At 36.0% G+C, this 13,925-nt stretch overlaps 4 protein-coding genes across 4 annotated transcripts; 1 reads left to right on the top strand and 3 right to left on the bottom strand.

Annotated features, from left to right (window-relative positions):
* Positions 1-1,002: 1,002 nt before the first annotated feature.
* On the bottom strand, positions 1,003-1,446 carry LOC18030322 (ubiquitin-conjugating enzyme E2 28). Its single transcript, XM_006414888.1, has one exon. The coding sequence runs from the start codon at positions 1,444-1,446 to the stop codon at positions 1,003-1,005; it is 444 nt and encodes a 147-aa protein (XP_006414951.1).
* A 526-nt stretch (positions 1,447-1,972) lies between these two features.
* LOC112082117 (uncharacterized protein At3g43530-like) lies at positions 1,973-3,769 on the bottom strand. Its single transcript, XM_024149218.1, has 2 exons — positions 2,320-3,769; positions 1,973-2,025 (listed from the first exon to the last, which is right to left on the bottom strand). Exons 1-2 carry the CDS (start codon positions 3,767-3,769, stop codon positions 1,973-1,975), a joined length of 1,503 nt encoding a protein of 500 aa, XP_024004986.1.
* Positions 3,770-4,624: 855 nt separating this feature from the next.
* Positions 4,625-9,665, top strand: LOC112082212 (putative pectate lyase 14). The gene is made up of 6 exons (XM_024149619.1): positions 4,625-4,741; positions 4,829-4,888; positions 4,984-5,040; positions 7,499-8,141; positions 9,050-9,153; positions 9,250-9,665. The coding sequence occupies exons 1-6, from the start codon at positions 4,665-4,667 to the stop codon at positions 9,608-9,610; spliced, it is 1,302 nt and encodes a 433-aa protein (XP_024005387.1). The 5' UTR covers positions 4,625-4,664; the 3' UTR covers positions 9,611-9,665.
* A 178-nt stretch (positions 9,666-9,843) lies between these two features.
* On the bottom strand, positions 9,844-12,046 carry LOC18030321 (putative kinase-like protein TMKL1). The gene is made up of 2 exons (XM_006414887.2): positions 10,662-12,046; positions 9,844-10,567 (listed from the first exon to the last, which is right to left on the bottom strand). The coding sequence occupies exons 1-2, from the start codon at positions 12,007-12,009 to the stop codon at positions 9,927-9,929; spliced, it is 1,989 nt and encodes a 662-aa protein (XP_006414950.1). The 5' UTR covers positions 12,010-12,046; the 3' UTR covers positions 9,844-9,926.
* Positions 12,047-13,925: the final 1,879 nt, after the last annotated feature.

Here is a 13,925-nt window from a genome sequence, read left to right as displayed (position 1 = left end):
ATTCAAAAACACATAAACCCTAAAATAATCATCAATATCTTACTCGCTGATCTCAGACTCTTCATCAGATAAAAAACCCATCGTACACCTTAAAAGCAAGAAGGATGGGTATTTCATCTGATGAAGAGTCAGATCAGCGAGTCAGATCTTACCCTGGAGAAATGTCGTCCTTCAAAAACACATAAACCTGAAAATAATCATCAATCTCTTACTCACTGATCTCAGACTCTTCATCAGATGAAATACCCATCGTACTTACACCATAAAAGCAAGAAGGAAGGGTATTTCACTTGATGAAGAGTCAGATCAGCGAGTCAGAGTTTGGTCAGCGAGTTTGGTCACCTGATGTTGCAGACTGGAAAATACAAGGTTTAATCTTTGTTCAGGCAAGAAAAACATGATTACAAGCGTTGATTGCTCATGCTTATACTTGTAATCTTGTTTTTTTTTGCCTGAACAAAATTAGGCTTTGTAGGATGCAAAGACGATGTAGGTTTTTGCATTCAGTTTTTCACATTTGGTTTTTGGTTTTCAGTTTTTGATTTTAGAATTTTGGATATCTTCATTTGTAATTTTTGGTTTAACCTCATTTATTTTAAAATTAATTTTTAAAGAATAATTACTTTAAATAAGATAATAAATTCCTGTGATTTATGCTTATCCATTATGAATAAAAAAAGAGACGTCTGCTTGATGACGTCTTCACGCGTAACCAGTATAAATGGGGCTATAATTGAGTGCGGATTCTCGATGTAAAACTGGTCCAACTACCAAGTCTTATCAGATATTAAGGTTGCATATAGGTTATTAAAACGTCAACGTTACGAGACCCAAAAGTTTGTGAAATATTTCCATTAATCACAAAAAAACACATAATAATATTAATAACCAAATAAAAACATAATATAAACATACAGAAAACATAATAATAAGTTCAACGAAAACTAAAAAAAACATAAAAAAACACAATTATTTAGAGTCTTTTCTGCCATGGATGTTATGTTAACCATCCATGGCGTGGATCTTGGTGAAGCTACGTGCGAGTTCCTCGTAGCTTGCCCTGTCTTTCCGGTACATTACCGCAACCTCCTCCCTCACGACGTCGCCTTCTGCCACCAGCGGATGCAATAGCATCTGGGCCAGACTCATCAGCATCTGGGCCACAGATGTCGCGATACACCACGTATCAGGCATGAGCATCGGATGGAAGATGTTGCCACGATGGCTCACATTGGGGTGGAAGATGGGAGTCCGGAAGTGTACCTTCGGTGGCTTCCAGGGGAAATCCGTAGGGAAGATGATGCGGAGAAAGAAGACACCCCCTTCGTAGGGAGTTCCCGGTGGACCGGTGATGGTCGTCGTCCACACATACACGTCCTCCGCCTCCACCCAGGCGGAGTATATGGGCGACGGGTTTCGCTGGAGGTCAAGCAGGTATCGGCGCATCTAGTACTCAGGACGTGTTGATGACGCCGGACGAATGTTGTGAGCAAAAGTGGGTCATTTGGGGAAATTAGGGTTTTGAGTTAGCAAAGGGAAAGATAAGATTTATTTTTTTAACGTTTAGGGAATGTTTCTTTCTCTGCGATGGTGTTATGAGAAGGCGAGGGTGTGGTATTTATTGAAGAAGAAGTTAAGTGGTGGCATGCATTAATGGCGTCGACTCACTATGGAATTTCTCTCACTATACAAATGTTGTCTTTCTCTATTCCCACACGCGTCGTTTCCTTTTAGATAACATAATTTAATATCGACAAGATAGTTACCCGACAACCAAAGAGGAACAATATTTAAAATCAACTAATACCCAACTGAAATCCTCTAATTAAATATAAACCGATTCTTATAACAATAACAAACCAATATCCTCAAAATAAATTTAAATTTTGCAAACAACACGATCCCACAATTTAGTTCTTAAAAAAACCATAAGTTCAAATCGACAGCATGAAAGAGTGAACATCTGGGACTGTTAATTCCTACTCTTCTTCTTCTTCTTCTCATGCTGCACCTCCCCTTCCTCGACTGAAACACCAGATTGTTCCTACATGGTAACAAAGATATGTGGTTTATACTATAGTTCTACCTATTAGTATCAACTAATACCTATTACTACCAAATAATACCTATAAGTACCAAATAATACCTGAATTCCAGACCGTTGTCTGGTCAAATACTTTCTGAAAACTGCTGCCTTCGTCTTCGTCTTCTTCTTTTCCTTCTTTGCAACCTCTCCTCCAACTTCTTCATTCTCTTCAACTTTTTCTTCATTCTCTTCTTCTCCTTTTTTTCCTTCTTCTCCCTCTTCTCCTTCATCACCTTGTTCTTCTCCTTCATCACTTTGTTCTTCTCCTTCATCACCTTGTTCTTCTCCTTCCTTCTCTTCTCTAAGACATTCACTTCGAATTGCCTCTTTCACATAAGATTCAACGGACTTCAATCTAATATCCATGCCATTGATTTGGTCTCTCATTAGTTGGAACTGCTCATCCATACTCTTCTTCAACCCTTGAATCTGGTCCACAATCCCACTCGACGCTGGAGATTTAGAGGAGGCATTCTTCGCTGGTTCAACTCGGTTTTTTTCATCGTCCAAGCTCATATCCTTCCAGAATATCGGCTTCCCATCATCAATTATACGACTCGTCCAAGTATCAGGAATTGTATCACTGTTATCTGGGTCTTCATACCTTTCCATGATACCAGCTAACATATCTTCATCATCAGCAGATAGTTCCAAGATACTCTGGATATCTTTGGTATTACCGAGTGTTTCGTAGAGGTCCGACAAAGGAAATCCTTTGAGAGTGAATGGTCTGAACTTTGTCTTACACATCCGAGGACACTCTATGTCTGCTCCTTTAGCTTCTTCTCTGTATGTGTCCTTCAGACAAGGTATTGCTTCAAAAGGTAGCAACTCCAAGGGAGTAACAAAGCCAGGAAATTTCCAAGAATCGGTTTCGACGACCCCATTGAAGTGCCTCAATGTATGTTCAATTTCCTTTAGATTCGCATCAAATGAATACCTCCCCCAAGGAAATGTTCTACACGCATCAAGATCTTCTACCATCCTCAAGAATAAAGGGTCTACCGAGGGAGCTCCCTTCCCAGTCTTAGCCTTACCACCTAACACGCTTGCTAGAAAGTACAAAACACACATTCTTAAGCGATCAGGACCACCACACATCTTTTCAAGCTTCTCTTTAACAACAGCAAGTGCAGGGACAGTTCTTTTCTTAAAATACTTCTCCTTAAAATCACTACTGCCCATCTTCTCATAATTCTTTGGATAATCATGGCAGTCTAATCCAGATATGAGTGCATGTTCCTTAAGCGAAAACCGAATTGGAACTCCATTCACAACAAACCAACACTCTCTCCTCTTGTTTGTCTTTGCTGTGCGTAGAAGTAGCATCCACAACCCCTGAGTCTTATGGGTTGTATCCAAATACATGACCTTGTGCATATGCCAGAAGTGCTTGAATTGAGGATGCTCACTAAACCATCTTAGCTCCTCGGGTCTCAGTCTCAGTGACGGCGACTCCAGATTCTCCACTGCTTTGTGGATCCAACACCAAGTACCTAACTTTATTGCTTTGTTGTACTGATTTGGACTAAAATACATACTCAGCGGTTGCATTGGTGGCTGGTTTTCCTCATCATTACGCGTTTGCTCATTACGCGTTTGCTCCTCAACCTCACTACGAAAGCGTAATGGCTCCCACAGCGTTAATTGAAGTGACTCACTATCTCCTCCAAATGATGTCATTACAGTATTTCTATGAAGTTAAGACACATCTAGTTATCACCGGGATCCACACATCAATCAAATTTTGCAGGTAATACTAATTTCACTTCTTCGTTCCTAAACCCAGGTATCAGACACTACAGATTCAATCGTAAGCCTTCTGCCTAAGATAAGCCTACAGTAAAATGGTAAAAACGAAGAAGAACGAAGAACGAACCTGATGCGAATTTGAAGAGAATAAATGGAATTGTGACCAGTTTAGAAAGAAATCGAAGACTATTTGTAGTATCCTCGTAGTTGTACCTAATGGAACGAATTTCCCAGAAATGATTTACAATCGAATTTATGGTTATTCAAATTTAGACCCGAAATCGGATCCGGTATAGCTAACTGGGTGTGGATATTTGATCCATGACTGGTTGGATCAGTAAATATTATGATGTTTTAAGAGTGACTAAGTATTTTCTCGTTTTTCCGATTTAAAAATAATTCAAAAATAAATTAAATTTTATAACGTTGTATATAAGAATAAATTGCTTGATCAACTGGGTATATGAGGGTTTGATTCCTCGAATTCCCTAGTTTTCTATATCTTTAGTCAAATTAGCTGAACGAACCAAAACCAAGAACCGTGTGATTTGTAATAGTTAATACTCAATATAGTGCAAGAATTTAACATTCGTATCTCAACGTAGTTACGGCAGATAGAAGACGCCGTTAACAAGAACTGAGACACCGTCAAAACACCTCTTAACGACGCGTCGAAATGTAGTTAACGGAGTTTACACAGCTCCTTTGCAAACTAGTTCTCTCTCCATATATATATATATAAACCTTCTCTTCACCTCTATGATCTCTCTCTCTCTCTCTCCATTTATATCACAGGGGAGAGAAAAAGCTTCAGCAATAGGCAACAATGGTCATCGCTAGAAGATTGTTCACAATCTCAGCAACTCTGATCATAATTCTAACACTCTTTGTCCATGTAAATGCGTAAGTTCAAAAGATTCTCAAATCTCACTTTTTTTGTCTATCGTTCGGACAAAGACCTTACGTTGGTCTCCGTGTATTACAATGCAGAGTTCAAGAAACAGAGGATTTGAAAAATGATAGCTCAAGAAATACATCAATGGCGGATTCGTAAGTTCTCACACTTCTTCTTTTTGATCTCAGCTGCTCAGATTGGATCTTTGATAACTAACGATGCCGTTTTGCATGCTCTAATTTGTTTTCAGTGAATGGTATGAACATGCCGTTAAAGACCCAGAAGAAATAGCAGCCTTGGTCGATATGTGAGTCTCTCTCACTATATTATATATTAAATAGGACAAAATACACTTTATTAGATATATTTCGTATTAGTAACGTTTTCAGATAGTCAAACTCAAACCAAGTGATGCTTTAACTTAAATAAACCTATGTGTAGGCCAAGAAACATTTTTATTTACACATTCACAATTCTTTGTTTATGTAAAAAGTTAGCTTACGTTCTAGTTTCTACTGATTTTGTTTTCTTTAAGAACATTTTTTTATGACCACAATAAATTTATTGAGGTAAATATGCTTCTATTTTCATCATTCTTGTGTTGTGAGGAAAATAAATAAATAAATAAACATGTGAAATCCATCTGACAAAGAACAGAAATTTTATTGAATGAAGCCACACACCGTGATTCCCATTTATACTTCACTATTTCCACTCTTAAGATCCACCGACGCAATTGTATTAATGTTTACATATATTCTGCATGTATATGTAATATCATGTAGAGGATGTATTATTTTATAGACTTGATAAAGAAAATGGTAATAACTTTTGACATACAATAGAAAATCAAAAACTAACTAAGATAGTGGTTGAGGGTTAAATGTCATTTTTTGGCAGTTGGCAGAGTTCAAATATTTCGACCTAGAATACCCCGATTACACAAAATAAATACATTAAAAACTATATAAATTAATAATATTGAAATTTTGATATTTTATTAATTTATATATTTTAAAGAAAAAGAACTATTTTTTATTTTTATTAATTTTTAAAAAAATAATATAATTTTTTAAAATTCTTTCTAAAATTTAAGATGAGTTTCAAAAACATTTTAATTTAAAATGAATAAAAAACATCACTATATTCGTGTTTTAGTATATTATATCATGTATATGTTTAAATCAGATTTTATTTATAGTAATTATTAATTTATGATATTGATGAGACCATATATTTACATAAAAGTTTTGTTAAAGTTATTATTTTCTTATCTTATCGAATTTTGTCATATTTTGAACTAGCCTAACTCGGATCTATAAAAAATTATGAATTTCTAATATTTATTAATTTATTGAATATTAATTTATAAAGTTTTTACTGTAAATAAAAGAAAATATAACACTATGCTTTTTTTGCGTAACATCAGATGTCTAACGACTAACATATACATGAAAAAATAACATATTATGGACAAAATAACAGATCATACGTCCCTCAGTTATTTATTTTTTTGGTTAAATACGTCCCTTAGTTATGAATTGAAAATTCATATCATTCAAATTTGTTTGATGTCATATGAATGTTTGTTTTTCTAAAAACTTCTGATAAAGTTATTTTCTTTCATACTTCTTAGACAGAAATCTGAATCTGGTACCATAGGTTCGGCATTTAATTACGGAATTATAGAGAAATGACCGATGACCCCAATGTTCCCATATGAGATTGTATCCCATGAAATATAGAATTCCTTATACAAGACGACAATAAATTACCCACGTGGACCCAGTTCACCTCATCAAATTAAATACTTTAATGCTTCTTGCATTCTTCTACTCTAGCTTGACTTTGTAGATGGTCTAATATTCAATCCGTTTCATAAAATATTTGATACATAAAGAATGTCGCTTTAAATTTTTAAATCAAATTTGACAAAATATTTTCTGCTAACATCAAATCAAATATTCAAATTGTAAAAAAATCCAAAGACTCACTTTCCAAATATTTAGTTTAATTCAGTACTAAGAGTGGTCAATTCGACAAAACCAATCCAAACCAAACCAAAATATATTGATATGGTTTGGTTTTGTTTGCATCATATAAAACTAAGATATCATTTTATGAAAACCGTAGGATTTAAATATAGTTCGGTAATAAACCGATAAAACCGAATAAACTTAAAAAATTGCATTATTAAAATATAATAATATTTTTTATTTGTGTGAAATATGTCAAAATAATATTTAGTAAAAAGTATAGAGAGTAGTATATCTGATATCAAAACGAGTACAATGGTTTAGCAACGAGTATTTCAGATTTTATAATCATATATTCCATCTGTTTAATAGTATAAGATTGTTTGTGTAAAAGCACATAAATTAGGAAATATATTGGTCTTTAAAAAACTATGATTTACTATTATTTAACTTAAAACAACTTAACCATTCATAAAATAGACTGCTTAATTAAAATGGTCATAAAACATCAGTTTTACAATTTGCATTGAAATGTGAAGATACTTTATATTTTGAAACAAAATGGAAATTCTAAAACATCATATATTATAGAATAGAGGAAATATATTCGAATAGTTCAAGTAATATTTGCGAAAAAAAATCATTAATAGATAAAAAAATAGAAACATTTGTAAACTTTTGTTCTCCAAGTTCTTTGAATTCTTTAAGTTCAAGTCAATCTGATAAAATCTGTAAAATTTTGTTCTCTTTTTGTCGTTTAGCTAAATCTTGTTGGTGAGAAAAATGCAGGAGCATACGGAACAGTACAGAGCGGAGGAGATTGGGCTACTTCTCCTGCGCAACCGGAAACCCAATCGACGATTGTTGGCGATGCGATCGAAAATGGCATCGCCGGAGAAAGCGTCTAGCGACTTGCGCAATCGGATTCGGTCGAAACGCTGTCGGAGGACGCGACGGACGTTACTACATCGTAACCGATCCATCGGATCACGACCCGGTTAAACCTAAACCCGGTACGCTCCGTTACGCCGTGATTCAAGATAGACCGCTCTGGATCGTATTCAAGCGCGATATGGTCATCACTCTAAGCCAAGAGCTGGTCATGAACAGCTTCAAAACGATCGATGGTCGTGGCGTCAATGTTCACATCGCTGGTGGAGCTTGTATCACGATTCAGTACGTGACCAACATAATCATTCATGGGATTAATATTCATGATTGTAAGCGAACCGGTAACGCAATGGTTCGGAGCTCGGAGTCGCATTATGGTTGGAGAACGATGGCGGATGGTGATGGGATCTCGATTTTTGGGTCGAGTCATATTTGGATCGATCATAATTCTCTATCGAGTTGTGCTGATGGGTTGATTGATGCGATTATGGGGTCTACGGCTATTACCATTTCAAATAACTATCTCACTCACCATAATGAGGTTAATATTTCATTCTTCATTGGTTTTATTGCTTTTATGTTCACGAAATTGTTAAATAAGATGAAAAATTTTAGATGGATTCCGGTAGGAAAGTCCACTTTAGTTTAGGACGGGATATAGTAGGTAAGGAACAAGAACGGATAATTCCCGGATAATGAATTGTATTATCCAAAATAGACCTAATACAAAATGGGACATGAAATTCGGGTTCAGGAAATGCTGATTGATAAAATCAGTACCCGAACTCTCAATTTTTGAATAAGAGTCAACTTCGTAACAAGTCATTCAGGTAGTTTGGAAAAAAATTGAGAAATTTTTGAATATTTTTTAGAAAACTTTCAATAGTTTTTGGAATTTTGGAAATTTTAACAAGTATTTATTGTAATTTTGATTTTTTTTTGAGAAATTTTGAATAATGTTTTAAATATTTTTCGATTGTTTTTTGAATTTTAATATCCAAATGGGTAATTTGGTTCCTCATTTCATATCCGATCTGTTATCTTATTTATTACAGAAAATTTGATTGTCCCAACAGGTAATTATTTGAACGGGAACGCTTATAGAATGGAAAAATCTGGGACGGGTGAGGAAACTCGTCCCGGAATAGACAGCCTTTCATATGCCAAATTCGGAGATAAATTTTATACAACTTAAGTCATATAGTAAAAGGATTATTAGTATTCATAGAGAACTTATGAATGGTAATCAATTTTAGCAGTCAATTAACTCGGTTTGGGCAAATGAGTTGTGCTAAAAATGGTAGCAGGTTCCTTCATCTAAGGTTTTGGCTTTTTCTTTTTTTTTTCCAGATCAAGTTTTCCAAAATGCAATCTGATTAGCTTAAAACTCACATGAATACAGATCAAGAAAGTTTTTTTTTTTTTAACCTTTTCTTGGTCATAATGCAGGCTATTTTGTTGGGGCATACCGATTCCTACACAAGGGACAAAATGATGCAAGTGACTATTGCATACAACCATTTTGGGGAGGGTCTTGTACAGAGAATGCCAAGGTGCTTCATCTTTGGTTTCCTCCTATGGTCAAATTAGTATATTGATTCGTTAGTATTCGATTTGTTTCATCAAGAGAATGTTTGGTGTTATTTCAGGTGCAGGCATGGATACTTCCATGTGGTAAACAACGATTACACTCACTGGGAAATGTATGCAATTGGTGGAAGTGCTAACCCTACCATCAACAGTCAAGGAAACCGGTTCCTTGCCTCGGGAAACCGTTTTGCTAAGGAGGTGACAAAGAGGGTAGGTGCAGGGGAAGGAGAATGGAACCAATGGAACTGGAGATCACAAGGAGACTTAATGCTCAATGGTGCCTACTTCACTGCATCTGGAGCTGAAGCTTCTGCAAGTTATGCTAGAGCCTCTAGTTTGGCTGCTAAATCATCTTCCCTTGTAGGTATGCTTACCTATAGCTCCGGTGCCCTCAAATGCAGGATTGGTACGCTTTGTTAATCATTTGTATAACCTCAAAACCAAAGACGAACACATAGAGAAAATATTTGACATTGGGAAGAAAGAAAAAAAACTCATTTTTCTTAGTTCCCATGTTGACTCCAAGTTATAGTATAGTATTGCTCTCTTCTGTGTATGTACAATTAGAGCGCTTAAAATCGAAAATCACTACTTTTATATGCTTTCATGCTAATTGGACTCTAAGGAATAAATCAAATCAGATAGAATGGTTTTATTATGAAACAGATAGTCTCTACCAAGTGAGGATTACAACAAACATAAAAACTAACAAAGCTCTGTTACAAAGATTGTATTTTTAAAATGGGGTTTCGGCTTCACTTCTTGTTTCATTAGGGCTATACAAAGCCGATCTATTTCTAGGCCTGTTCTCTTCCAACTGCCTCACAACCTCCTCCATTGTTGGTCTAACCGAAGGCACAGGAGCACAACATCCCATGGCCAGCTTCAATGCCTGAACCAAACCGTCTTCCATAGGACTCCTTATCCCTTTCAGAACTTCCAAGTCGAATACCTCCATTGTTGTTTCCTCCAAAACGGCGATTTTAACCAATGAAGGTAAATCCACAAACTCGTTGTTCCTTCCGCTTTTTCCTGGTTTCTTTCCCATCAAAATCTCCAGTAGAAGGATCCCAAACGCAAAGACATCGGTTCTTGGATTGCACTTCTTCATCTTGTGGAGTTCTGCTGCTTTGTAGCCATCAGATTTGGCCTGTGACATGACATCATCAGCTACGGCTTGTACCATTAACTTGTCAAGACCAAACTCAGTGAGTCTTGCCACGAAAAAGTCATCAACGAGAACGTTCCCTGATCTAACATTTCCATGGACTATAGGAACTTCTTGTCCAGTGTGAAGATAAGCCAATCCCCGAGCTATTCCCAGCGCAATCTTGTGTCTCCTAGCCCAATTCAGAACCGGTTTTCCTGGTTTACTTTCTGCAAACGAAAAAAAACCAATCAAGTACATTATTACAATACTCGCATTCTAGATCAGTCAAAAGAAGTTGGAGGAAAAAAAAAAATGTAATACCATGCAACAAATCATGAAGGTTTCTGTTGGGAAGATAGTCGTAAATGAGAAGTTTTTCTCCTCTTTTCCCTTGATAGAAAGCCCTCAACGGAACCAAATTCTCATGACGAATACGTCCCAGTTGCTTTATTACAGGCAAACCAGAACTTCTATCCTTGCAGCTTCCTTCTCTCAATAGCCTCAACGCAATGGTTCCTCCATCACTAAGCTTCGCCTTATAAACAGTACCATAACTCGTTTTCTCCATTACTTGACCGGTCGCATTCAAAACATCTTCTAGAGTCAGATTCTCTCCGCCTTGAAACACAACCAACTTACCATCACCAATTTCTTCTTCATCCTCACCTTCTTCCATATCATATTCGCTCTCTATACTATTCTTTCTCTTCTTGTTCTGCATATACCCGATTAATAGCGAGGCCGTGACCACAACCCCAGTCATTAAACCTATCACAAGACCAGCAACAGCACTTGCTCTCAACTTAGAGGAACCTAGACATGGCTTTAAAGGTAACCCACAAAGGCTTGGACTGTTTCCTTCAAAGGCTTCTGAACCAAACTTTGATCCACCAAAAACGGGCAATACCCCAGTGAAGTTATTCTGAGAAAGGTTGAGTTTTTCGAGTTTTAATAGAGTCAAGCCATCAGGAACAGAACCATCAAACATGTTACTTGACAAATCAAGCTCTTTTAGACCTTTAAACTTGGTTATAAACTCAGGGAAACCACCAGAAAACTTATTTCCACCAAGATCAAGAACTTGCAGATTACTACAGGTGGAATCTGGCAAAGCAGGCTCAGGGAAGTGACCAGTAAACGAATTTTCATGACTTCTAAAGGAGGAAAGCTTATCACAGAGGTTCCAAATCGATGGAGGCAAAACCCCAGCTAATCTATTACCGCTCAAATCAATTTCGGAGAGTGAAGAAGCGTAACCAAGCTCTAAAGGGATTGAACCGGTTAAGGAATTGATGTTGAGGAACAGATTTTGGAGCAGAGAGAACTCACCAATCTCTCTGGGAAGTGAACCAGTGAGATTTGCAGAAGGGAGCTGAAGAGAGAGAAGGTGAAGAGTGGAGTCTTTGAAGAGAGAGATGTTGGTCCATTGTGGTGAAGAGAAGTCGGTGCAATGGAGAGGAGACCCATTTGAAAATACCCATTTTACTCCTCTCCATTGACAAACTGGAACAGAGGAGTTCCACGAAGACAGCAGTAAATTCTCGCTGTTACCTTGTAGTGAAGGCTTGACCTTTTCTAGTAAAAGCTTCACATCAGAGGAAGATGATGAACTGGTACCAAGAATCACAGAGAAGAAGAAGAAAATGTGGAGAAGTTTCAAGGCGGCCATATATCACTACCAAGTGAGAGAGAGTGAGAGAGAGTGAGGGAGAGAGGAAAAGGCAATGGCTTTGGAGTTTTCAGTAGAGAGTGAGACCAAGTTTCATTTTTTTTTTAAGCTGGTAGTGAGTGTTGACCCCATTTGTAAGTACTTTGGTCAAACATTTCTACAGCTATGGTTCAATTTCCTACAATTCTGGTTTTCACCGTTGGATGTAGCTAATGATATCACATTTCAAAAAAAAAAAAAAATTGGAGTCTTTAATGAGAAAGTAAGACGATCCAACTGCTAAGACTCAAACGGAAACAACGATGTTAATTTTTTTTTTGTTGGTGTTTTCAATCATTAAAATTATCAGCACGCTCAAAATTTGGAATAAGAGATTTCATCTGAAATATAGATTAGCTTATTCCAAAGTGGCCGACAAAAAAAAAAGTTAGTCCAAACTGATATCTTTTATGAACTGCTGATTCATGGGATCTCTCATACTCCTTCAATTTATACCGTTAATGAGTTGTAATAGTCATGTAATAGTGAATCAACGGTGGATGATGGAGAAGGTGTAGAATCTTAGAGAGCTCCGGTTTCTAGAAGACAAAATGTCGAAAGAAGGGACCTATTAAAGCCAAAGTTTGGAAAAGAGGAAAAGGCAAATAAACATGTTGTGATGATGGGTAAATGTGCCACATTTTGAGCTTTAGTTTTGTAATTGACCATTTTAAAATTTGAGACGATCCTATTTCCACTATATTCTTTTGGAGAAAAGAACAAAATTGTATCTTGATTAACTCAAAACTCTAGAAATAATTCCGTTTAAGAAAAATAATAATAATATTGTTACTGATTTGAGACTTGAGTTATCGAGTTATCTATATTATTATTTATGAGGTTAAAAATCATATTTATTATCACTTCAGCAATTGTTCTATGTAACATTAAAAAATATATTATGTGTCATTTTAATTTGTTTTGAGAAATCTATCATTAATTATACGTGTACAAACCTGTGACATGAATTTTTCTTCGATAATAGTTCAGCGAGTTTGTTCATGGGCCAGCGATTTTGTTCTTGATCATAGCCATCGATTTTGGTAGTGAGACACTGACATTGAAACCCTAAATCCTAAACCCTAAAGCATATATCCTACTATATATACATGTTATCGCCTACATATTTTATACATACAACAACCATCTTCTAAGATCTAGCAACTTTTACAAAACTTGTCCATCTCTTTTTCACAAATACATCTTTTGTATATCCCGATCTGGTTTAAATTATATTGTTTGTTGGTTGTTCTTCCATGTTAATTTTTAATCATTTTATTCTGATCGAGATTCTTTTATGCTAACCGGTCAAATATCTATACTTTTCTCTATCGTGTTCTATATTACTATGCATCACAGCTATCTTATTTTTTAGCTCCTGTTTTACTTTCTATGAGATTGGTCATCGAAATATCATATTTGTGTTTTTTGTTTTGCTTTCTAATTCTATATATAAAATTTCACTACAAGAAAACAATCGTTTTCCAACGGCCCATTACGACGGTTTTTAAATCGTCGCAACATTACAACGCGTTTACGACGATCTTACGTCGAATTTCAAAACCGTCGTAAAACCGTCGTATAACAAAATCGTCGTAAACTCGACGTACAATTTACGACGAATTACGACGATTGTACATCGATAACAAGAGATTTGCTAGTAAATGTAAAATCGTCGTAAATTCGATGCAAAATTACGACGAATATACGACGACTTCATTTCGATGTACATATTACGACGATTTTACGTCGAAAAAGAAGTTAGGTGAAAAACATTTAAAACATGTTTACCTAACAATTGTAGATGAAAAATTTTATCGCAAAATCGTCGTAAACTCGTCGTAATATTATTGTTGAATGTAAAACCGTCGTAAAAA

The sequence above is a fragment of the Eutrema salsugineum genome, unplaced genomic scaffold (genome assembly GCF_000478725.1).
Source record: "Eutrema salsugineum unplaced genomic scaffold, Eutsalg1_0 scaffold_1, whole genome shotgun sequence".
NCBI classification, from domain to species: Eukaryota; Viridiplantae; Streptophyta; class Magnoliopsida; order Brassicales; family Brassicaceae; genus Eutrema; species Eutrema salsugineum.
This window is presented reverse-complemented; position numbering and strand designations above follow the sequence as displayed.

Coding starts and splice junctions, on each gene's coding strand:
- LOC112082117 (XM_024149218.1), bottom strand. CDS start 3,769: ATGACATCATTTGGAGGAGATAGTGAGTCACTTCAATTAACGCTGTGG. Junction 2,026..2,319: donor TGATGAAGGAGAAGAACAAG/GTGATGAAGGAG, acceptor CTGGTGTTTCAG/TCGAGGAAGGGGAGGTGCAG.
- LOC18030322 (XM_006414888.1), bottom strand. CDS start 1,446: ATGCGCCGATACCTGCTTGACCTCCAGCGAAACCCGTCGCCCATATAC.
- LOC112082212 (XM_024149619.1), top strand. CDS start 4,665: ATGGTCATCGCTAGAAGATTGTTCACAATCTCAGCAACTCTGATCATA. Junction 5,041..7,498: donor ATAGCAGCCTTGGTCGATAT/GTGAGTCTCTCT, acceptor AGAAAAATGCAG/GAGCATACGGAACAGTACAG. Junction 9,154..9,249: donor CTTGTACAGAGAATGCCAAG/GTGCTTCATCTT, acceptor GTGTTATTTCAG/GTGCAGGCATGGATACTTCC.
- LOC18030321 (XM_006414887.2), bottom strand. CDS start 12,009: ATGGCCGCCTTGAAACTTCTCCACATTTTCTTCTTCTTCTCTGTGATT. Junction 10,568..10,661: donor CCTTCATGATTTGTTGCATG/GTATTACATTTT, acceptor TTTCGTTTGCAG/AAAGTAAACCAGGAAAACCG.